General features: G+C 36.8%; 1 protein-coding gene across 1 annotated transcript in view; it reads left to right on the top strand.

The window, feature by feature from the left end:
* The window catches only part of MYO3B (myosin IIIB), a gene marked incomplete at its 5' end in the record, with an annotated part of 57,522 nt that extends 33,296 nt beyond the window's left edge, over positions 1–24,226 (top strand). The window contains 6 exons of the mRNA XM_009708350.1: positions 6,778–6,857; positions 11,019–11,096; positions 12,940–13,145; positions 22,230–22,341; positions 23,267–23,429; positions 24,138–24,226. Of these exons, the coding sequence (XP_009706652.1) occupies positions 6,778–6,857; positions 11,019–11,096; positions 12,940–13,145; positions 22,230–22,341; positions 23,267–23,429; positions 24,138–24,226 (728 nt within the window). The remainder of the gene's footprint in view (positions 1–6,777; positions 6,858–11,018; positions 11,097–12,939; positions 13,146–22,229; positions 22,342–23,266; positions 23,430–24,137) is intronic.
* Positions 24,227–24,565: the final 339 nt, after the last annotated feature.

Genomic DNA, 24,565 nt, shown 5'->3' with positions numbered 1-24,565 from the left:
CTTTGGGAGGAGGGTTAGACTAGATGGTCTCCAGAGGTCCCTTCCAACCCAAACCATTCTGTGATTCTGTGTGATTCTAAGTGATGGAATATATACCATAAAATGTTTTATACATTGTATGGAGAGGAAACATACTCTGGAAATACAAACAGTGGGCTGGAAATCACAGTTCTTGACTTCTCCTATTTATTCACTGTTCTTGTAGAAAATTATTTTGGCCTCAGGTTAAACAGAGTACTTTGAAGCTTAATTACTGTTTGAGGACGGTCCTGAGATCATCAGAGACAAGATGCTGAGGTGTGAGCTACCAGAATGCTTGTTGTTGGTTCATGTTGGTGAGGGAGCATAGATTAAAATACTGAGATAACTACCATGTTCTTCATAATCAAACTTCCACTTCTCTAGATAAAGCATGTATGATTTGGGGGGGGAAATCTTACATAACATGCAAGAGAAAGGATGTCAATTACATAAAACAACGAGGGAGACCAGAGCTGAGTCAGCGTGTGTGGTAACCATATTTTCAACCTGTATATGTTTTTAGAAGTATTCTTCCACATACCTCTGGAAGAAGAAATAAACTTTTTGTCTGTCCTGAATAGAGGTAATTGGAATAAGGGGTTTTTGGCTAATGCTGAAAATTAATGGAGAATTCCTCAACAATGAATGCTTCACAGAAAATACACCTCTGTAGTTTTCTTCTAATTTCAGTTACAGATGTGTACAGGAATGAGAGCAATTTACTGGGGCAAGATGTGGACGGACGTGGCTAAGGACCATACCTGAAAGAAATAGCCCATATCTTCTGACAATGTATATATCATAAAAAGCTGAGCCACTTTGTTCTGTAATGCAGCAGCTGGGTGACTGACCAGATCAGGCTGTGGCCAACCTGTCAGTCAGTCTCCAGCCTGTTAGTCAGGTCTCCAGTTAGTCAGGCTACAGACCTGACTAAAGGAAATGCTGGGCATCAAGCAGTAGAAAACTCCAGCATTGTTTATACTATAACTTCTAATTGCTTTTTCCAAACAGTTTTTCTTTTTTTTTTTCATTTTTGTCTAGATGCAGCTTCAGACAGTTAGTTCTCAGCTGTACATAGGGTGCCACTCCTATCATTAGTCCTGTGTTTGGACAGAGGTGCCCAACTTATGCCCACCTCGCTGTGGCCAGATAGAGTTTGTCCAGCAGGCAAGCCACTCCTCCTCTGCCACCCTTTTTTTCCAGAACTACGTGACCCTCTCTTGTCCTGTGCCTGGAAACCTGTCTATCGTGATCATGCTATAGCATGTGTGCTTTGCCTGCTGCCTGTAAGTTTGGTCATGTCGTGGGACTCTGATGTTCTGAGAATCACATAAGGTTTGCTTGTGTATCCTATGATCGCATATGTGCCAATGATACCTCAGGAAATGTCTAGAGTTCAATGAACACACTCCCAATCAAGTAGACGGCTACACATAAGGTTCAGTTTAGCTGGAAAATTGGGCATGTTGCTTAAAGTAGCCATTAATACTCCAGGTTGTGTTTTAAAAATATCTTGGGCACTACCACTATTTATATAGCATAAACTGTTCCTCTTTATTAGGTAAGGGTAAAAGTTAAGACCTTTCTTACTGAGGTCATACATTTACATATCTTGGAATATAGTAGGCAGTTTGACTTTCATTTCATCTCAACTGCTGTCAGTGTCTTTCTTCCCTTGCATTCTACAAGAAGGCTAATGACCTACTGTGTTGAAACACTAGTTAAAGACAGCAGCAATGATGCTTACAAGCAAAGTGTTATTTGTTGCTCTAAACATCATGCTGTGTGTTTGCCAGTGTGTGCCTTACTAATATGGGAAGTGACCACTGAAGTGTCTGCAATGTATGCAGTAGAAAGCATAGCAGCACTGAATTTACACTCAGGTTCTCCAATCCCAGTTTAGCAACGTATAGCTTTTAAGTATCTGTAAATATGATCTGTGTCTACTTCATGCTAATAAGACTAAAGAAACCTTTAGTCTAATTGAGAACCAGGATCAGAATTTGTCAGTTCCCTATGGCATAGATTTTTAATTTCAAATAATCTGGGCCAAAAAGTGCATCTTTTTTGCTCCTGAAGCAATTACTCATAATTAGGTTATTCCCAGGTGGGCCTCACTATTAAGTTTTCATGGTTATCAGATTCTGTTCTCTAATGTGGATCTGATTTTGGAAATACTAGTTCTCCTTTTTTATTTACTTGTTCTGAATAGGAAGTAAAGTAATTCACTTTTCGGAATAAGAAGAAGTAGAAGTGTGTCTGTATTGATAGTTGTATTCTACAGACAGTATTTTTATAAATATATTCTTGTGTAAAATGTGTAGTATATGGGAAAATTGGATTCTTAGCTTTTTATTGCAAAAGATTAGCTTAAATGACTTCAGCGACTCAAAAGAATAGAGTTTTGATAGTCAGTGACCAGAATCAAATTAGTACCCAATAAAAAAAGTACATATATTCATTTATAGTCGAGCTAAGAAAAGCTTAGTCTTACAGTAGCAGAAGATGAAAATGCATTATGGAGATAAGCAGTCGACTTCCTTAGGCTAGATAAAATGTGCTGAAAGAAAAGACAGAGAAGAATTTGTGTATGTCAAAGACATTGTCTGACCAGATCTGTACCTCTTCTGGAGTGCAAGTGTTTAGCTGTGATTAGAAGTAGTGTCAATGAAATATGAATGCATTGTAGCATTTCTGACCAGGTTATACTGTATCTACATGGTGTTTCAAGTAACCCCTCGTTATCTGAACCAGAAGCATGAAAGAAATTAATAAAATATATGAGGAAAAGGAAAGAGCTTGTACTGTACCCTCTACATAATAGTAATATCCCTGGTACAGCTTGTACAGTAAGGTGACATTGTCATTAGGCTCTTTCTCCGTAAGTCATTTGCACTTCACAAACTAAACATATCAGAGCTTAATGTAATTCTTACCTGGCATGATCTTACGTTGGGAGGAATGATTTATTGCAGACATAACCAAAATGAGGTTATAAATACAGTGCTAATAATACTAATATTTGCTTGATACTACTTATAGAACCCATCACCTAAGAATAATGAAGCACTGACAAACTGTAGGTAACATCAGAACGTCCAGCCAGAGAGTATACTTTTCCTAATTAGTATGGACAAATCATTAATTCGGCCAGATCACAGAGTGAGTAAGTGCCAGGGATGCAAGTGAGAAGCCAGGAATGCTGACTAGTCCTTTCTGAGATCTAGAGAGCGCTTCCAAAGTCCAACCTGAAAAAAGAAAACCCATTTCTTCTTTCTGTGCTGTGTAAATACTTGAAATACTTTCAAAACTTCTCCTGCTTGGCTTTGCATAATAGAAGAGATAAAGTACTTTGACAGTATGGTCTTTCTCACCTAGCTGAAATGAGGCATCAGTGAAGAATATGTTTGCAGAGATGTGAGATCTATACAGCTTCAAGGCAAAAGGAGATTTGCTGAGCGTTGGCATGGTGAGCTTAGCCAGTGAGTGCATAGATTTTTGTGCTGCTACTTCTCTTTCTGTTGGAAGATCCCAGAGCATTTCACAAACTTTAACGACTGAAACTTCTCAAAACATTAATGACATTCCTAACTTTATTGAACAAAGGGGAAAAAAGAGACATTGGGGCTGACTGACTCCCTCGCTGACACAAATGAATCCCAGAGACTTTAGTCTCTGATCTGGCAGACATATAGGTAGGAGCCTTAATTTTTCAGATAAACAGTCTCATTGAACTGAAAAGGAAATGCATGTGAATAAAATTAAGCATGCACATGTTTAAAAGATTAATCCTAATTTTAACCATTAACATCTCTCCCCTCCCTCATGAATGCCTTTTCCAAAAAAAACAAGAAAATTTTGAGAGGGTTTTAAATCTCTTATTTGGTTGATTTTATGGAGTTGATGAGTAGTATTATATTTAAGTCTACATGGATGTCACTTGTATTTTCTTTAAAGTGTTGACCTTCACACCAGGTGTGAAGCTAGACTTCTGAAAGGCACAGTGCAGTCTTTCAACTTTTAACTGGTTTAACCTTTCAAGGAACCCATGGCAGTTTTAACTGGTAATGTTATTACCTAAAAACGTTTGTTCTTCAAATATTGATGTTCTTCACAAAGTGGAATAACATTTAATTATTTTTGGTGTGTAAAGTAATAAATGACCTTGTAAATGAAAATCAAATGCAGGGACAGGTACCAAATGTTTACTGACTATAAACACCATACTAACTCTGGGTGAAACATTTCTTATTATGTAGACTAACTTTCAAGTCACATTTGTTCTGTTTATTAGTTTTAGTGGCTTAGACATGTTAAAGATAGGTAGTTATTTTCCTGAACATGAACTAGTTGAGATGACTAATTCACAAACTTTTATTGAAGCATCATTTTGTGTTTGATGTGGAAAAGAGAACCCTAATATTTTTTTCTGTGGATTTCATCTGATGCTACAATGCAGTAGTTAGCAATTACATACGAATTCACCTGGCACATGAAATAGGCACTGATAAGAATCCATTGCTAGAAGGAAGTAACTAATGAAAAAAATCACAATATGTAAAGCTTTTCTTTTTTTAAGTAGGAACTGACTACTTTTGTGGGGGTTTTGGGTTGTGAAGTCATTAAAGATTTTTGATTAATAAAAAGGTCTATTTATTTGCTTGGTTTGCCAGATTAGAAATGTTTCGGTTTAGTTTTGCATGAGGAACTAAGGGAGAGCTCAGGGATATTAATTATGAACCCTAGAAACCTAGTGCCAGCTGTGAGTGTGGTGAACCTTGAGCAACTATCTTATCATTCTAAATTTTATTTGGTTATTAGAGTTTTGTAACTTGTTATAAAATGCAACAAAATTTTAGTAATTAAACAATCTGATTCAAATTTGTTTCTTCTCCCAACTCCCCTCTTTATCCCATGTTGTATCATCAATTCTCCAGTGTAAGGCTTTCAAGCTTTAGACTTGCTATTCTGAAACCTAGCCAAAAACAACTTTTCCAGGTTGCCTACTTTAGCCAAAAAAGGCACAAAAAAGTAATTTCTAGCATACAAAAATATCAAAATTACAGCTAAGAGAAAAATAAATTCACCAGCTACTTGCTCATTAATGTCCTCATTTTAACCTTAGAGAGATACAAGTATAGACCATATGTACCCTGCGAGTATACAGATATACAAGATTTTCAAAACAGGTTTGCAGTTCTCATTAACCTACACGGCAGAGCCTAAAGCATTTTCCAAAACCGCGGACATACCTTGTGTTCTGCGCTGTGATTTAGACTGTCAGGTAACATAACGCTGTTAGATCTGGACATGACGTGCCAGTTTTGCAGCATTGCGTCAATCCCAATGCTAACAGCTTAAAAGAGAAATACTCTTAAAAATGAATACAGAATGTTTGATTCACTCTAAAGAATGTCATTGCTGTGTTTGAGTGCTGGTCTCCAGATTGTTTTCGGAGGATTGGTATTTCTCTTGTTTGGAGGAAAGTAAAAGCAAAAGTTCCTTTCAGTGTTATGTGGATATTGGGTTTGCTCTGCTCCTTTATGGAGTAATTACCACTGATCAAGTGTTCTTGGTTTTTGTTTTTCCCATCCTGCTTCCTTACCAGTTACATGATATATAGTTCAGCAAAACTCTGAAGACTGTTTAGAGTTACTGGCTTTCTGTAAAGCAAACAGCTAAACACTGGAGTTGATGCAAACAAGGCACTTTAGCATTTGAAAGAAGTGTTAACACTTTATTTACATTTAAATTAAAATGGACACTTATTTATGTGTTCTGGTTCTGAAAGGTGTGTGGTACATCTGCAGAGGCCTATTGTTTATTCATGCTGTAAATCCTTTGAAATGTGTTAAAATGCTTCCCACTCATTATAAAAATCCTGCCACCCATGGATTAGGGCTTTGATGTCACCAATCCTGCTTCAAAGGGTTCTTTCAATGCTATTAATCACAGTTTAGCCTCTGAAGATATAGCCAGAGAAAACATTTGGACATCTTGTGCTAGACTTGCTAAAACTTTGAAATATACAGAGTGTCTTGCATATGCACAGTCCCGTATCACTTCCTCTCTCTTCTCTGAGCCTTTATTTTGAAAAGCTATTTTATGATGACTTTGGCTTTCTACAAGTACAGAGGAAAAAGTTTAGGACACATCATACTGTACATTTTAAAAAAGCCACTCATCTTTCAGTTGACACCACAATATGTTTTTGCCTGAGGAATTGAGTCAGTCTTTAAAAACCCCAAAGGACAATAAGACTGGGGATTAAGCAGGCCTATATGTCAAAAGGTCAAAAAAAGATACCGTCTTATCATTTTCTCATCGCTTTCATTAGTTTGTGAGCTTAAGATGCTGTCTAAACACTTCAGGATTCACCTGATTTCATAGAAACAAGATTGTTTCTGCTGTCTTTTTCTCTTTTAAATCTCTCAATGAGTCACAGAGAAATTGATTACTAGTGATTGAGCTGTATGCCTTTGTGCTGTCGTTGTTTTCGTCAGCTCAGTAGCTAAGGTCAGTGACATACCACCTTATCACTGACTTTTTCCTCCCTTTTAAATCAACACTGCACTCTGTCATGCCTGTGCTCAATACTCTGCAAGCACAATTGGTAATGAGTGGGGTGTGGAAGAAGTGTGGTGGTGTCTGCTATTTTTAGTAGTATTGTACAAACTGGTTTTCCACCATACAAATTTTTCCCTACCAAGCTTCTTGAACAATTTTTGCAGTATCTATTTCTTTCTTTTTGAACAGGTAACTTGGCACAAGCAAGAGCCAGAGTGACAGCAGCATCTAGGTCTTTGCCTCCACAGCTTAGTGCTGGGCGTATCAAGGTTAGTAGTGTTCCCTTTAAAGACAGACAGTTGTTCATAAAATATTACAAACAGACCGTGGACACAGTGCTTAGCTGATGTAGGTATATAGTGAGGTTCTTAGCAAATGGGAGACTGCCTTAGTATCGGAGAACATGCATCTCAGCTAGGAGCACTGTTTCCAGTTTTAGTGAGGGCTCTATTGTAGAATCCAGTGAAGAATCAATTTACTACTGATTAATCTTCAAACTTTTGGAGTGAAATCTCAGTTGTGTTGATATTGATAACAATATTCCTCTTTATTTCAATGCGGTCAAGGTTTTCCTCTGATAATTTTGGCCTACAAAGAGATTTGAATAAGCAAAATTTGAATAGTGTATTTAACAATATGAAAGGCAAAATAAAAAATTGATCAGTTCCTTTTTTATTTAACTTGCAAGTCAAAAAAACAGGGGACATTTGTGACTGGTAGATGACCAGAAAATAACAACTTGGAAAAAACACTATTCTTTAAAAAGGACAACTGTTGAATTTAAACACTGCTGAATTTTGACGTAAAAGTATGTGGCATAATTGCAAAAGGATGGGATAATTTTATGGCAGTTAATAGGATGTGTTGCCTTAAGTACAATTAATTTGTGAGGAAAACTCTTGTGCCTCAAGCAGGTAGCATGTACACCCCCTCCCTGCTTCCTAAGTAGTACTGTTAGAGTTAGCTTAGTTAAGGCTTTGGGGTGGGGCTCCAAAGCAAACTAATAATTTTTAAAAACAAATGTGGTAACAGCGACTGGTCAAAAGTCTACAGAATTTTATGTTCTGGGTTTTCTATTTGTATTCATTCTCTCTGGTTATTAGGAGTTCATGCTCAAATGTTGATACAGTAATTCATGTCACCCAGATATCTATAACCTTTACTGTACCTGCAAATACAGATGTGGATTTTGGAGATGTATTTCCTCTCTGGTATAAACACTTTCAGTGCTGAAGGACAGATAATGGCCTTTCCAGTTTTCTTGTATTATACACACATTGTCTTCCACATAAAGCTATATTCAGCATAAGCTTTCTAAGAATGCATTTTATTGATACACCTGGGATTGACTTGAGCAATTATCTTTTGGAGCTTTAATAAACACAACCAGTTACTAAGTAGTATTTGAGTGGCTTTTACTCACGCTTCAAATTTTTAAAGAAAGAGCTAAAAGACACGCATAAGTGCAGCACTGTTCAGAAAATGTTAATTGAAATGTTTTTTCAGCTGGAAAAAATTCTTTCTTATAATTTCATAAAACCTCTAATTTATACAACTTCAGGAAAAAGATTTTAAATTACTACTTTACAATTTGTTAAAAAAATTTCCAAACTTAGTAATTTTGTTTGGAAGTTTGGAAGTTTTCATTTATTATTTAATTTATGAGCTTTTTTGCTTAACGTATTTTTTGGTTTTACAGTATTTCATACCATGCCAGCAGCAGGTGTGGTCAATATGTGAAGGTAATAATTTCCAGTGACTTCATAAGGTGACATGATGTCATAAATCATTCTTTTAATATTGTTTATAAACTATTATAAGTAATTTTTTTTAGTGATGGAAGAGTTTGTCTTTTGTAGGTCAAGCTGTTTTCCATTTCAGTTGTAATCATATAAAAGTATATTGTATGTCACTACTACTGTCATGTAAAAATGTGACTTAACAGTTGAAATATTCTTCATTTTAGTTTAAAAAGAGTAGCTAGTGATTTAAAACACAAGATTATATCGTGACATTCTTATTATGCTCTATCATTTTCTGCCAAGCCAGTTGTGATAAAGGCTGTTGCCTGTTATATGTGCGATTATTGCCCTACCATAAAACAGCATGGCTTCATAAACACCCAATGTTATAAATTAACCAGAGACAAAACTTCTAAAAATTCTTACAGGAAAATCTCCCTAACTTCAAGGTCTATCCGAATTTTTCTAATGAAACTTTAAATGTTTCTTGTAAAAAAGATTTGGAAATTGATCCTAGTCCTCACAGATCGCACAGATCTGAATTCACAACTCCATCCATAGAAAAAGGAATTTCGTGATACTGGTTTTACCCTGATTTTCTGAGGAAAAAGTGTATTACATCTCCTCTGTGAGTGTTTCTGACCATCTGTCTTTCTGTGTGTTCACTCCCTTCCCCCCAAAAAAACAAAACCAAAAGAAAACCCTTTTGAACCCAGCAGGCTATAGTAAACCATATTTGACAGAGTGGTAGTCTCAAAGATCGCAAAATTCTACAGGTTTGGTGAAAGTAAGCAGCTGTGAAAAGGAGATGCTTACGGTATCCTGCTGCCCAAAAGGTAGAGCATAAGCTCACCCTTTATTGGCCTGCAGATATTCCAGACATGATGGAGAGATCCTGAGTGCTGAACCTCCAACAACAATATCACTATGAGTCTCTGCTTTTCTAGACAGACAAGAATCCCATTTAGAAGTTCAAATTCATGGGCATTTCGGCTTCAGTGCAGTCCTCAAACTATTTGCTTCTGGCCTTGATTGGGTGTTCTTTATGATCAAATTGTCTGTCTTTTAACAGCAAATGTAACCAGTTATTCTGAACTTACTGTGAGTATTCGCTGGTATGGCTTTTGTCTTCTACCTGACCTTTACTAGAGATTTAGACATCAATTCTCAAAAAGCGGTTGTCTTGCCGAGATAGTTTCGAACATTCCCATATCCTTCCCCATGGATATGCCTGCTGTTCTGATTAGGTCATTGATGTTTACTTTGTCAGGTGACCTCTTAAGATGTTTGATGTTATCTGTGCTGATAAGGCATTTTTCCTAGGATATATTACAGACTTTTCTGTTAACATCCTTAAAACTGAAATCAAACTGCGCCTTTTTATTTTTTTCTCATGTGTGTGTTTGAGAGGCGTACTAATGCATGTACATCACTCTGGGCTAGAACATCACAGATTACAAAAACATACTGAATTTTTTATGGTCACTCTTATGGAAATCTGTCTCCCTTTGCACCATCTGTATTCTGAATCTTGTCTTCACAAGTTTTCTTTTGATTTCTTCCCCAACACAAAATCAATTCTCTTGATCTATTACTACTTAGTGCTTCATTTCCTTTATGTTTTGCATGCAGTCTCCTAAATATCTCCTGAAGGTAAGAGAGACAGTTACTTTATTGAGAACTGTAATCTTTCAGCAATTACTTTTAGTGTTCAGAAGAGTGGTCTTAAGTCAGTGAGTGTTGGAAATGATCATATGGAGCAAAGTCCAGGAAGTGTAGCACAGGTGCTGACAACAGCATTATCTGGTTTATACAAATGCCACCTGGTCAGAGCAGATGGTAAACTGCCACAAAGCAAGTGAATGCTAAAATGTTGTTAATGCTCCATGCAAACAGGATGCTGGTTGATTTTCTTTAATTTTGTTGAGCTGTAATACAGCAACACAATCTGCTTGTGATTGGTAACCATGGTTATACTCATTCATAAATGCTGGTTTCATTTTGATAAGAACAGCTGTACTGACAATATAACTAAAATATACAAGGAGCAATATGTTTGCTGTCCATGTACGCCCTCTAAAAATAACTCTTCTGAAATGCTGAAAAAGCGGTATTTGAAGCTATAGCAGTTCAACAGAGTAAGATTGCTGAAATTCTTGGCATCAAAATGGCAATTTAAAGTAATTAATAGTAACCACAACAGCAGAAAGGAAAAGACTTACACATTCTGAGATTACCTACTTTGTTTGCCACTTGTTATCCGACAACAACGTTTTTTCCATACGTGAGCAAAATGAGGCAGCTCAATTTACTTCCTGGTCCTTACAAAAATGATAGCTCTTCTTATATAGAAAATAAGACCTGATGGAGTTCATTGTAGTGGTGCTAAGAGGAATGCTTTTTAGAAATCAGTTCATAAGGTATTGCATCTTGACAGCTGCTTCATTGGCTGAGTGTTATACTATCATAACAAAAGTGTGAAATCACTTGGAACACTTACAGTTCTCTGAAATCAGTGCATGTCCTGCATCTGTTAGAAGCTGGCCTTCCTACCTCTGATAAAGTACTCTGAAGTACTCACACCTGAAGGAATGTCCACAACAAAAACTGAACCTAGCCCTCATGGTGGGGAGGGGTGGGTCTGCAGTGTTTCTGGAGCAGCTCTAACATCTGAGTTTTGTCTTCCAGGTTGACACGATGGAGGTTATGCGACACCCTGAGGAAACAACTAACATGAAGCGGCAAACTGTGGCTTCCTATTTTAGGGTACAGAAGTTAAATTGAAAACAAACATTTTGCTGATAAGAAAAATAGATGGATCTAAAATATTTGTGTGATTGTGAGATCAAAATGAATAATAAGAGAATTTTTTTGTTCTGTTGTGAGGCCTTTGTAGACCCATAAATTTTCTTTTGCTCCTTTTCTTTTTGTTTCTTCATACTTGCACTTTTATAATTTCGCCAAGTACATTGATAACAGTATCTAGAGTTTAGATTATTTCCATATAAAATGCTGGATGTCTAGAACAGGCCTCTTTATGAACAGAAAACTGATTTTGTGCAAATAAAATAACTGTCATTACTAAAGCCTTCATATTTTTTCACAAGCTCAGGCATACCTACTTTTAAAGATTAAGATTTGTCATTTGTGTTAATAAGTAAAAACAATCCATCTTTTGGAAGTACTGTCATAAATCATATGGATTGCCATTTTATCAGTAGTAATACTGTCTGGGGTAATGTATTTTCTGCACGTGTGTTTAAATCAAACAGGTAAGGAAAAGTCATTGAGAATGTTGGAACTGGAAGGTTAGGAGTCAGGAAACCCACATGCCAATCCAAGACTGTTGGTTGTTTTTTTTTTCTTGCAGTCATTGCAGAGTGGAAAAGTCCCAAGCAGTTGGTCCTTGGGCTGCACTTGTACAATGCAGAATGGGGAAGTTCACAGTGCTGTGCTAGCCAGGGTCAAAGCTTCGTGCCATGTTGGAATACCTGTTTTCTTTGTCATGCAAAATAGTGTAAGGAAGGGCACAGAGGAAGCTGATGTGTACAGAGATGTTGCTCCAGTGTGTAGGGTACAAGGACACACATTCAGTCTTGTCTAGTAATCCAAGTGTGGATTTAGAGTGCTCTTGCAATGAACTACGCAGATGTCAGCTGTGTAGGAACTGTAAAAAAAAAAAAAAAAAAGTGGAGTGGGGGAGTGAGTGTGAAAGTATACCATAATATGGATGCAGCCTACAGCAAAGTGACCACAGTCAGCTTGGAGTTGTACGTGATTTTGAGATCGAGTGTATTTGCAACAAATACTTATTGTACAGTCAGTTAATGAGGTTAGGATGGAGCAGAAGTATCAGTATTCAGAGGAGTCATTGGAAAAGCACATATACATGGTCTGAAAACACTTTCTTCATTTTAGTGTAAAATGCAATGGAAAAAATTGTTTTCCATGTCCAGGGTGGATAGGAAAAGAAGTAATGGGCCTATGTTTCAGCAGGAAGATTTAGGTTAGATGTTAAGAACATTATGAATAGTCATGATAATACAGCACTTCAGCATATTGTCCAGGGAGATTGTGCAGTCTATACCCTCAGTGATTCTGAAAAATAGATTAAACAGAGGTGTGCCTGAAATGGTACAGATACATCTAGTGTTCTCTTTGGGCAGAGGACTGAACTGCAACCCTTTCTCCATGATTTTCTGTGAATTTCTGTGATTAACTTTCACAGTAAAGCTTGTTCTTCTGTTGAGGTTATTTGATTGGTCAAATGTGCCTACAGGAGAATTATAGTTAGGACATTTTTCATTTAATTCTTTTTTTAATATGGGCCGCCTTCAACTACCGAAATATGGTATAAGGAGAGACGAAGAGAAAGGTCTAAGAAGTAAGAAATAATAACTAGAATAATGTTATTTTTTACAATTGAAAACTTTTAATAGGCTCTGAGTTTTAGCCAAAAGCTTTAAAAAATATTTTTTAACGCAGATTAACATTATAGATTAAAATATAATCAAGCATTACTACTGTTTACAAATACATATCTCCTGCTTGAGTAGTTGCATTGCTGTTTTTTGTCAAGTGTGTGCAGCTTTTTTATTTTCCTCACTAGTATTCCCTCATGGATCTTTTGTCCAAAATGGTTGTTGGACAGCCTCACTTTATCCGCTGCATTAAACCTAATGATGATCGAGAAGCACTGATGTTTTCTCATGAGAGAGTTCTCCTGCAGCTACGATACACTGGAATTCTAGAAACTGTCAAAATACGTCAAAAAGGGTATTCTCATCGCATCCTCTTTGAAGAGTTTGTGAAAAGGTAAGACTTCTATAACATGACTGTTGTTTAAAAACTCCATTCAATAAAATATATTCTATGTTTAAGTACAGAAAGTTGTACAAATATTGGTTTGTACACGTATGGTTTTATTCTCTAATGACAGCAGTGACTATCAGAAATAAAGACTATAAGAGATATCTGAGCTCTAATGAAGAAAAGTCAATGTGAGACCAGCAGTGAGCACTTAGTATTCAGTAACAAGCCTATCCCCGTGGTTCCCTCAGTTTAAGCAACAAGTGGATTCTGCATCATGCTCAGATAATACAAGGACTTGGAAGGTCAGTGACCTTCAGCCATCATCTGAAGAATGTGCACATCCTTCTTAACTCATATAAAAGCTTTAGATTTAGAAATATTCCTCATAATAGCTTTGTAACCTCATAGTCATTTATCTTGGAGATACCATGAATTATAACCAGATCTCTCTTCAGCTGAACCCTTGTCATGACTACAATTACTGGCTTTAATACTATTCTCAGTCTCAAAAAGTTACAAATTTGATTCAGAAAATGCTATTGTCTTTATGATGACAATATGCTTATATGATCATTATGGTTTCCTCTAGATTTGAAATATGTTTTTGTGTAGTATTTACTGTTTTCCAGTCTGTAGGACTGATAATTCAATAATGGCGCAGAAGCAGTAGCGTTAAGTAATCGACTACTCAGCAGTAGGAACAAGTAGTGAATGGCTAAATAAGGCATTCAGTGATGTTTTCTGAACTGGAGGTTGCTCATCCAGACAATACAGAGTTAATGAATCCACTGAAAGCAAGTCATTCATATGATGCTAGAGGGAAGGGGCTGATTATGTTTTTGGGAAAGGGGAGACATAAACAGTTTCACAGGTCTTTCTAAAACCCAGAGATAAGGTAAATTTACATGTGTAAATCAGTTATTTGGGCTTGGAAATCTGTTGACCTTGCGCTGAGAGATGTTGAATGATAAACCATAGCTTAATCAATTCATTCTGAAAAACTACGTAATTTTCTGATTTATAATACATTAGTATGCCAAATGAATATGTAATAGGAAGACACTAGAGAGATATATCCCAGGAACAATAATAACTAATGCATTCATTTGTCCATCAAAGCAATTTAATTTTTAGACATGATCTCTCCCAACTTTTTTTTTGTGTTAGATGACTAATTTTAGTAAGGTCACACCATTCTAAAGCAGGTTTAACAAAGAGATTGATTTTCGTGATCACTAACATATCTTTGCAACATCCTGAAGAGGCTGAAGGCAGAATTATTAACCTTAACTTTTATCCAATTTACACACAAGTGAACTAAGATTGACTCCACTGAAATTAGTGTAAATTGAGAGGAAATTAGGCCTCCTCTTATTAGTAGATTCTTTCCATTCAAAAGTGCACTGAATTTGAGTACAACCTTGAAAAATAACGGTAATAAAAGCAGCGCTGACTGTAGCTTTCCATTCCTGTGGATAAGGGCAAGCTGTGTTTAACATCTTGTCAGATACTCCCCAAGTTTTTTGTACAATTTGATGTAATTCTTCCAGGAAAAAAAGTCAACATGACAGGGGAAGTGTAGGGGGAGATTTAGCAATTTGCCCAACAGCATGGAAGACTTCCTGAGTTCAGACTATAAATAAGGGGCGGGAGAGGGAATGCTCTTGCTCCTTTGTTCAGTTCATGCTTTGTTTTTAAACAAATTCTATTCTGTTTTGCTCTTGGAAAAAAAACCAAAACCAAAACCAAAAAAACTATGCTTAAAAAAGCTATCAATGGAACAAGAAACATTTTTCTTCAACTTACAGCCATGGCTAGTCAAGTGTTTCTAGGAACTAAGTAGCTGAATACATAAAAATGTTTGAGAAAACAGGTCAAATGCTAAACAGATTGGCACTTCTTTGTTCATAATCAAAAAGACATTAGGCAAGTATGAACAAGAGTTTCAAAAATGTCAGTAAATGTGAGGATATCAAAGATTTTCTAAGCCAGCAAGTTAATTGGTATTTTGATCCTTTTGAGCAACTGAACAACAAAATGGATGAGCCAGCACTTTTTCTCCCTTGATGTTATTAAACAAATAGGTGTGCTTCTTATCTGCCTGTTCAATAATGCTGTTTTGTAAACTCTTAGCAGGAAATATGAGGACAAAACAATCAAAGGCAGGGAACAGAACCATTCAGGGTTTATCAGGTGGGATGTAAACAAAAGATAAACCTCTGTCTAATGTTACTCTTTACTGTCTTCTGTTTTCATGTAGAACAGATTATTTCAGTGTTGCAAACCTGGAGGTACTTTATTGGGTTAAAAAACAGATGGTGAGGAGAGAACTTAATTGTCACTCATTCACACAATGTTTCTTCAGCCAAGTATACAACCATCTGGTTTATGTATATAAATAACATATTCTTTTTCTTAAAGTAGGGAAATGTAATCTGCAGCCCCTGTAAACACTGTAGACCTGTCAAGTCTTAGGCACTTCATCTCTGTTGGCCTTGTCTCGCACCCCATGCCATCATGTGGCTGTCTTACATGTTTACTGTGAAGCAGCAAGCCCCCTTTCTCAGGCTGGAATCCCAGGTTTCACACACAGGTTATTAACCTGATCAGGCAACCAAGTGTGCCTGCTGTGTGCGGCCGCATAGTGACCATGCACTGCACAGCAGCTAAGAGAGGTGTGCTTTCTAGTGGGGCCTGCACTGAAAGTCCCACTGGATGGGATGCTCCTTGCTATATCCGAGTGCCCAGGCCCCTGGAGCTTCACATGACGTGATGTGGTGTGCAGGTGAGTCCTCACCACATATCCCCCAGCTGTATACCCCTTTTATGTAATATGGCATATACTATACCATAGATTGAAAGATAAGAGACTTGAGAGTCTAATGGTGCTAAATGATGTCATGCTTGAAGTGCCTCATAAGCACATGGGAATGAGTTGAGATGTTTTGTACAAGTTTCATTTAAAGATTGTCTTCTTTCTTCTTCTCTGCCGATTTACGATCTACATTAAAGTTCTTTGTACTGCATTATGATGCAGGATACACTTTTCCTCTAAACCCTATCTACTCCACAGTAGCCAAATGATGTTACTCAGATCATACACTCATGGAAATGGCAGTGCTGTTACTGTAACAGTGATCCCAGCGAGGCTAGTTCTGCTTTTTCAATCTCACAGTGCAAATTTGCATAAGGTCACTGTTGGTACACCTCCTGCACAGTCTCTAAACCGTCAGTGTTACATTTTTTGTGATCATATAAAGCCTCATTGACCTTAATGAGTCACATTCTGCTTTGAGTGGACTTACAAATGAAAACTGGTCAAATATTGCAAAATCCTGTAAAACATGTTACCTCAGTACATGCTTTCTTCTAGCCCCAAAAATTCAGTGGTGATAGACTTATTTATGATTCAAAATCAGGGAAGTACTGAGTAGAAGTCAACAGGTTTGCTACAGAGAAAATAAATGTTTGCTTTTAAAATGATGCATTTTTAATGCACACTTACTTTTAACACTGAATCTGCACTGTACCAAGGTCCCTAAGTGATTTCTTAGGAAAATCTAAGTGATTAAATCCCTAAGTGATTTCTGGAAACAAAATTGTAACATCCCCCATATTTTGAGTTTACTATTAGCCATGGAAATGTTTGTTATTTGTTTAAGTGGCTTTAAGATTTCACCAGATCTGTATAATGTTCCTGTACACTTTAAATATGGTAAACTACTGTACCTTCCACATATACTTTCTAGTCTCTTGTCATTCACAGAACACTGGTAAACGGTTGCAGGATGGAGAAGATAGCAAACCTATAGGAGTGAAAAGTCTGCCAACCCCTTATGAATTGTATATGCAGAATGGACCAAATTATGCCTTTCTGAGAGTATTTCTGTGATTCTGTTTATCTGATGATTTACAGCATAAGTGTTAGGTCTCTGTTACTGAATTTCAAGAGTACCTTGGATGTTTTTACATTTTTCGTTTAAATTTTTTCATTCATACTCTCAATATCGACTCAAATGTAATTAGTTGTGTGAATTCAGATGTGAAAGTTTCTGAAAGAGATGAGATACAACCAGTACAAGTCAGGAATTTTTGAAAGTTATTTAACGGCTCTTTCAGTGCTAAAAACATGGGGTTTTTAAACTTTCCAACTCTAGGGCTGAGAAGGAACAAATGTCTTTTGGAACGTCGAATCTCCTTACTATTGCTGGGAGTCTGGCTAGAAAGGGATTTTGCCCTCTTGCACCTCATGCTTTTCACATATCTTTATCCATTCTCCACCTCAGACCAGTACATTTTAGTACAAAGATTTGTTTTAAAGAGAAAAAGGGTTAATCATTACTTTTTTGAGTTAAATGTGTGGAGTTGATGCTGCCTTTGTCTGGAATGTGAAGGGAACTTTAGTAAGAGACACTGATATAGTAGTTAATGGTGCTGTTTAAATGCTATTTATTGAACAGTTCCACAGTTCACCCTTTAAGGAGGGGAGAGAAATTGAACCATTTGTTTACAATCAGTTTATCTAATCTAAAACTACCAACATTAAAATGCCTTAGCCATAATCAGATAGTTAATGCATAGCATCATTCTGAAGTTTTCTGTATCTTAGCATACTTGGATGTCTTTAGCATTTAACCTTAACTCTGCATGTCCTAGCTTTGCACTTGTGATCTAGGGATAAATTCAGCTTTTAAAAAATGTTGGTTTATGCCTAATGACTACTAAGCACAGTTAATCCCATTTTAATGTATGTTTTGTCTGGAATACTATTCATGTCCCCGAAGGATAGTTTGTAGTGCAGTGTAAGAACCACTGGTTAAGAAATACATAGTTCCAGAGTTTCATCAGCTCTGAGAAATTAGTTCTTCTGAGGGAAAATTACTTTTCTCTTACTTAGTTTTACTGCTATCGAGAATGTGATTAGTCAAGTACTTTTAGGAAACATGTAGATGAGTATGTGTCACGTGTAGGAAATTTTCAAGCAGGATGTATAACCCAAGAAAATAACGTATTTTTGCACGACTGTGTGCATGTTTATGAAACAACACATGAAGGACTCTAAACTTTGTTTATAAAAACAGAAATAAAAGTATTGGCTTAACATAGAAGATCACTGAAGTGTTCCAGACTACTGCCTTTTCTGCTGGAATAACAAATGTAAATACGTAAATAAAAAAATAGAGTTGTGAAATTTTCATCTCATCTGGAAGCAAATGTGATTTCTAGCTCTACTTTTCTGAAATTAAGTATCTGGTTTCTTCTCTTGGTGAAATGTTGTAAATAGAGGTCAGTGTGATTGCTGTACAGTAGATTTACGTAAATATGATAGAGATGAAATTAGGCCAATAAATCAAAACGAACAGTTGTAGTTGCATAAACCCCAAAGTTTTGGGTGCATTCCCAGACATTTTCTCTTCCATTTCATTATGTACAATATTTGCACGCTTTTACCGGATATATTACCTTCCCCCAAAATATTCAATATGGTCCATTGCTGTACAAAGATTTTAGATTAGGTAAAATAATTGGATGACCCTATGTGGCACATGTGTGCTGCCATACAGTTATCCTGAGCACATCAAGTCAAACTACTTATGCGTCTGTAGTTGGGTGATTCAGTCATGAAAACAGGCACCAGATAGAAAATAAGGTGTTTGCTTAAAAAAAACCCACATGGATTTGAGCTTTGGAACACTAATCTAGAGACCTTTTACTGTGCAGAATGCGAACTCCAAAAGCAGTTCTGGAGGAGAAATAATCAAAAAGAAATTGCCAGTCTCATATTGCTAGACCTTATTTCTGATTAGTGGAGTCATTGCTGCCTTATTTTTGATGACGTAACTGAAAAGGAACAGGAAGACCTGATGTTGAAAATCTGACATCCAAGCATGTTTAACCAGTTACAGGAGTCTTCTGTGCAGTGGTTGGATCAATCAAAACATTTGGCGAAACAGCATTTAGAGGGAATTGTGTGAAATATTGGGAGACAGTATGTTTACATACAGAAACTGAAGTTATTCTGTGGTTTGTAAAGTTACTGTCATTCTGAATGGCTTGCTTGCTTAGAAGACAGATACATTTAAATTTATAAAAACATATGTTAAACTAGAATTTGAAAAGAAAAATGGACATTGTTTTATTTATGGTTTTTTTAAGTGTTTAAGTATAAGTACCAAAAGCAACTACATTCTAGATCATGAAACAGAGCTAATGGAGAGGGTACTACATATGAAAGATATTGAAGTTTGTCATAAACAAAATGGTATAGTCAGGCATGTATATTGCATGGCTCAAAAATACTTTTTAGTCAGGTATTTGTCACAAATAAGAAGTCAATTTCTCAGTAATGAGAATGTCATTGATAAGATAGTAAGGTTCAAAAATTATGAGATCCCCCTTGGCTATTTTATTGCATCAGTGCTATCTAAAAACTGTTCTGTGGTTTTAAAATTCCCAACTACGACATGCCTTAAAAGATGTATGAAAAGACAGAAAATTGATATCATTACTCACTTGAATCCTTCCTTCTTTTCTTCTAAGTAAAGGAACTGTTTAAGTTACATACATGTGTAAATAAATGGCTATCTAAACTGGCTTTTGAAGCAAACAGCAGTTTACTATTAGTACAACTTCCCTGATGTATCTGTCAAGTATCTGTTGAAATTGCATGCTATCACAAATTGTTTGTGATAAGTATATTTTAAATCTGAGTTTTATTAGTGCAACTCATAATACTGCTTGTCCTGTGAAAACTGGCATCATTAAGTTCAGTAATAAGGTGGAGGAAACATACTTCTTTTCTTTTAAATACACCATTTCTCCATACCTGCGAAATAGCATGACTCTTAGTATTTTGAAAGACTTGGCTAAAGAATTCGCAGTATTGTATTATTGAGAAAGTCACTGTGTTAAAAAGAACTCAGTAATACATAATCTCCTATCATTATTCAGAGTGGGTAATGTCTCCAGTTGGTGAATATCTGTATCTCTGGTCCAGAACTTGATTCCAGTGCTTCTGCCTTCAGACGTCATTTTGTTCCCCTTTGATCTTTATTGACTCTTTTAGTGGTTCTTTTTTTCTTTCGTGTGACAACTGCAGCTAATATCTAGAGATTAACTGAAGCTAATATTTGAAAATCATATTCTCCTGATTAAAAAAAAAAAAAAGTCTTGTACTATTCCATTCTTTCTAATTGCTTCTCCATATTTTTTTCAATATGAGGTGGGATATTTTCTTGCCTCTGTATGGCTACAGAGGAATCTCTCTTTGAGGTTCACTGGACCAATTCTTCTCTTTATGTTTTAAAGAAGATCTGATGGCTCTTTCCCATGCTAATAATTATGAGAATGGTTTGCTCAACCTGCCAGTTCCTCTCAAACACAATGTAAACAGAGTAGCACCTGTAGAAGTATTAACTATATATAACTTGGTTTATAAAGACCAAGACAGTATGTGGCGGTTCATAAATGAGACCAGAGGTGGCAGTTGCTAACATCTAACAGTGTACTTGTGCTAAAATAACCTTAAATTTGTAAACTAACTGGCACGTGTTCTTGCTGTTACTTAATTGTTTGCAAGTAGAGTTACTTAAATACTATAAAACCATTCGTCACTAATGTGTGGTGACTTTACAAGTAGGGATTGGTCCATTCATTCTTAATTCAGTTCAAACATGTTTGCATCCCTTTTTCATTAACTATTTGCACAATAATGTTATTTCACATAATTGTTAGGAGCTGTTCTTTGCAATGGAACGTCGGCAAAAGAAAAGTTCATATTGCTTAGTATGGGCTTGCTCCAAAGGCCACTAAAATTGATCATAATCGTTCCAATTAATTGTTTATCCCAATCAAACAGAAAAAAGACATCATGCCTAATGACTTACAAACCGAATCATAGCCACAGAAATCCTTGTGAGTGAAGAAAATTATTACATTCATATGAGGAGCTGCTAGTTCTGTTTAACCGTCGGCACTGATAAAATCCTTGCCGATATGATAGCAATGCCAGTTGTTTTAATTATGCATATATGTGATCTCTTTTGGACGTGTGAAAGACGGGGGTATTCATGCAGTCTGAGCATCTTGCTGTCTGTAAATGAAGATTGATGTGAGAGTTGTTTTTAATGTAAACTAATCCTCACTCTTCACACACAGTGGCAGCCTTTCAGCTTCAATAAGCAGTCAGTATCACTGTATCATTGTACTGCTTACCCTCCTGGTGCTGGCCTTTATCTTCACCAATTGAGAATCCTCAGTCTTTCTATTAGGCATAGGGAAAATGGGAAGCTCCCCTGGGTTCTGTTGATGGGAGTGGTCTTGTTACAAGCTCAGGAGCCTTGGACTTTTTATATGGATTTATGCATCACAAAGAATGTCAAGGCCATTTATATTTCTTTGTGAAAAATGACCAATACCAGTAACTAAACTAAAATAAATTGAAAGATTCTGAAATGCCTTTTTTGGCATTTCTCATAAGAAATAAGCATCAGATCATGAATAACTTGTTTTGGTGCTTTTCTCTTTCTTTGGTGCTAGTATTTGACTTTTCTCCCACTCGGAAATCTGTAAAGGTCCATTGAACACCCCAGGGAGCACCTGCTTTTTCAACAGAATTTGCAGACTTGCAGTGAGATATAACTGTGCCAAAGTATGTTATGCAGCTCTGTAGATGGCGTACTTATTTTACACATGTTATGCAAAAGGTTTTATTTTGGCCTTCCTTTCTATTACTCTGATTTCTAGCACTTTCATTCATTCACTTGTTTGCTTGAAAAATTCAGAGCCATCTTGGGTGTTTCCTAAGTTGCACTGTTTTATGAAAGACTTTTATGGATGATTACACCAACTGGTGATTTCTAGAATGCAGCAGATTCTTCTCACCACTATGGTACCGCTTATTTTCCTATGTCATGTATATGTTCAAATACATGTTCATGACAGCTGCGTCATGATTTATGAAGAGGACTGAGTATAAGGGAGAATTTGGCCTGTTAGTTTTAGAGATGCAGCTCTGAGCTAGAGAAGAGCAGTGAAAGTACGTATTGATTGTCAAGTCAATTCTTTCTTTGTCATTTGGTTTTGCAGGTATTATTACCTTGCATTCAAGGCACACGAGACTCCCCTTGGTAGCAGAGAAAACTGTCTGGCCATTTTGGAGAAATCTAAACTAGACAACTGGATTCTTGGGAAAAGCAAGGTAGAGGGTGCTAACACTTTTCTGAAGGATAGTGCCCTTTTAACAAAATATGTCTAATGGTGGTTTGAAAAGTACTGCATGAATGAACAAAAGAGCAAGGAATTTGCTCCAGTTAGCCTCCCAGGTCATGGAGGTGCCCTCTCAAGCCAGCTGAGTTAGTGCTGCAAGAGGAGGGGTGCACTGGGTACCTCTCCAAAGCACATTCTGCACATGGCTGCCTTGATAAGGACATTACATCTGTCAGTGTCTGCTGTGGTAGTGCCTCCCTGAAGTTCCTCCTGCTCCTAATCATGACATGACTGACACTTCACACTCTGACCCATCCTGTGAGCCTGGTTAGTACATTATCCATTTGTGGAGTTTCAGGTGAGATCCTCCTGGCTTTATCAAGAGACTGTGTTTAAAATGGAGTGGATGACTTCTGTAAAAAGGATGTTATATCTTGAGTTGTTTTACAGTGCAAAAAGTAAAAACATGGAGGATTTTCCTGCTCAAGACCCAGAGAAAGTGTATGTAAGCACCCATAGGATTTGCTTCCTGAAGCAGAATGCTGTTAGAAAATATTATGTCTAAAACCAAATTCAACCCAGGATTTATCTTCCCACTATCAGGAAAGGCTATATTTCAAAATTGTTGACAACTGAAAAATCCACCTGGCCAATTTACTTTGTAAAGGGGGTAAATATGTGGTTTATTTTGCAATGGGGTGATTATAATCAGTGGAATAATGAAATTCCACAAGCAGACTGAGAGCAGATACTTGATTCACAAGATTGGTATGATGTATCAGCAACGAGTGTTTTACCAGTTTTCTCAGCAACAGTGCCCTAAAATAGGCTGACATAGGACTAATGAGAAGGCAGAATACAAGAGGTTATGTTACTGCCTGCATGTAAATACTGATTTTGGTTTTGTTCCATTTCAGGTTTTTCTAAAGTATTACCATATAGAGCAGTTAAATTTGTTCCTGCGAGAAGTTATAGGGAGGGTGGTGGTCATGCAAGCCTATATCAAGGGATGGCTTGGAGCAAGGAGGTACAAGAAAGTCAAAGAGAAAAGAGAAAATAGTGCCATTGCCATACAGTCAGGTAAAAGTTCACATTCCCTATTTCACTGAGTGTCTCTGCATTTCAAGCTGTTAAATTGCATGTACATTATTTATTCATTTGTAATAGTTTATTATGAAATCAAAATAACCGGAGGTGCTTTTCTCTTCAGCTAATTGGTGCAAGTAATATTGATTTACCTCTAAGGTGTCATCTTAGTATTTGGTAATATCTTTATTTAAATATTTTAGTATTTTGCATGTGATGCTGTGCGCAAAATGAAAATACTGTTAGGTATGTCTATGCTAGCATGCAGCACATAAATGATACACAGTAGCATGCTCCCCCCTGCCATACATACCAGAATTCCAGACAACATACGTTGTGGAGTGAGGCTAATTATCGGTAATTTAGCAGGCTTCCTTACATTGAATTTAGGGAGCTGTGTGGGAAGGGTTCTTATGCTGACATGATTGTGCACCTTTGCCTTTTGGGTTAGGACATCAGTGAGCACATGGTGACAATTAAAAATTGGATGAGTGAAGCGGTGTTTGAAGTTGTGGGGATGTCAATGCTGCAGTCGTGAACCCAGAGTTCAACATGTGGGTGGGTGGGGAAGAGGTGTTGGGGGTAGGGACTGAGGTGGTTATGGCAGGAGGGATGAAAGTTTCAGCACATCTCTGACTCTGTAAACTCTGTAGCACTTCCTTAAATAAATGTAATTTCCAGCACATGGTTTTGTATTTTTAGCCTGGAGAGGATATGAAGCTCGCAGGAAGTACAAGGAAATAAGGAACAGAAGAACTGATGCTGCTATACATATTCAAGCAGGTAATTAAAACATTATTCCAATTGCCAGCACTTATTTTGCTGTGGCTGATTTCATGTGTCAGTGTTTATAGCCAAGAGAAATACATACAGTGCAAACAAAAGCTATCAAAAGCATTACTTCTGATCGTTTGTTCTTCAGTATCAAATGACATCAGTGACAGGTATCAGGCACTTTGGGCTTTTTGTAAGTACTTCTCTGGAAACAAAACATACTGGTTAAAAGCTGTTGAGTTAATTCTTTAAGATTCTTCTGAGCACAATCAGTATGATTCAACTATATGTAGGGCTGGCATGAAGCACTGGATTATTTGACTAAAAGTGCGGATGGGAGGCACTGGACATGCATT

The sequence above is a fragment of the Cariama cristata genome, unplaced genomic scaffold (assembly GCF_000690535.1).
Source record: "Cariama cristata isolate BGI_N322 unplaced genomic scaffold, ASM69053v1 scaffold11999, whole genome shotgun sequence".
In the NCBI taxonomy this organism is placed as follows: Eukaryota; Metazoa; Chordata; class Aves; order Cariamiformes; family Cariamidae; genus Cariama; species Cariama cristata.
Note: the sequence above shows the minus strand (reverse complement) of the source record. Positions and strands in the feature narration are given on the sequence as shown.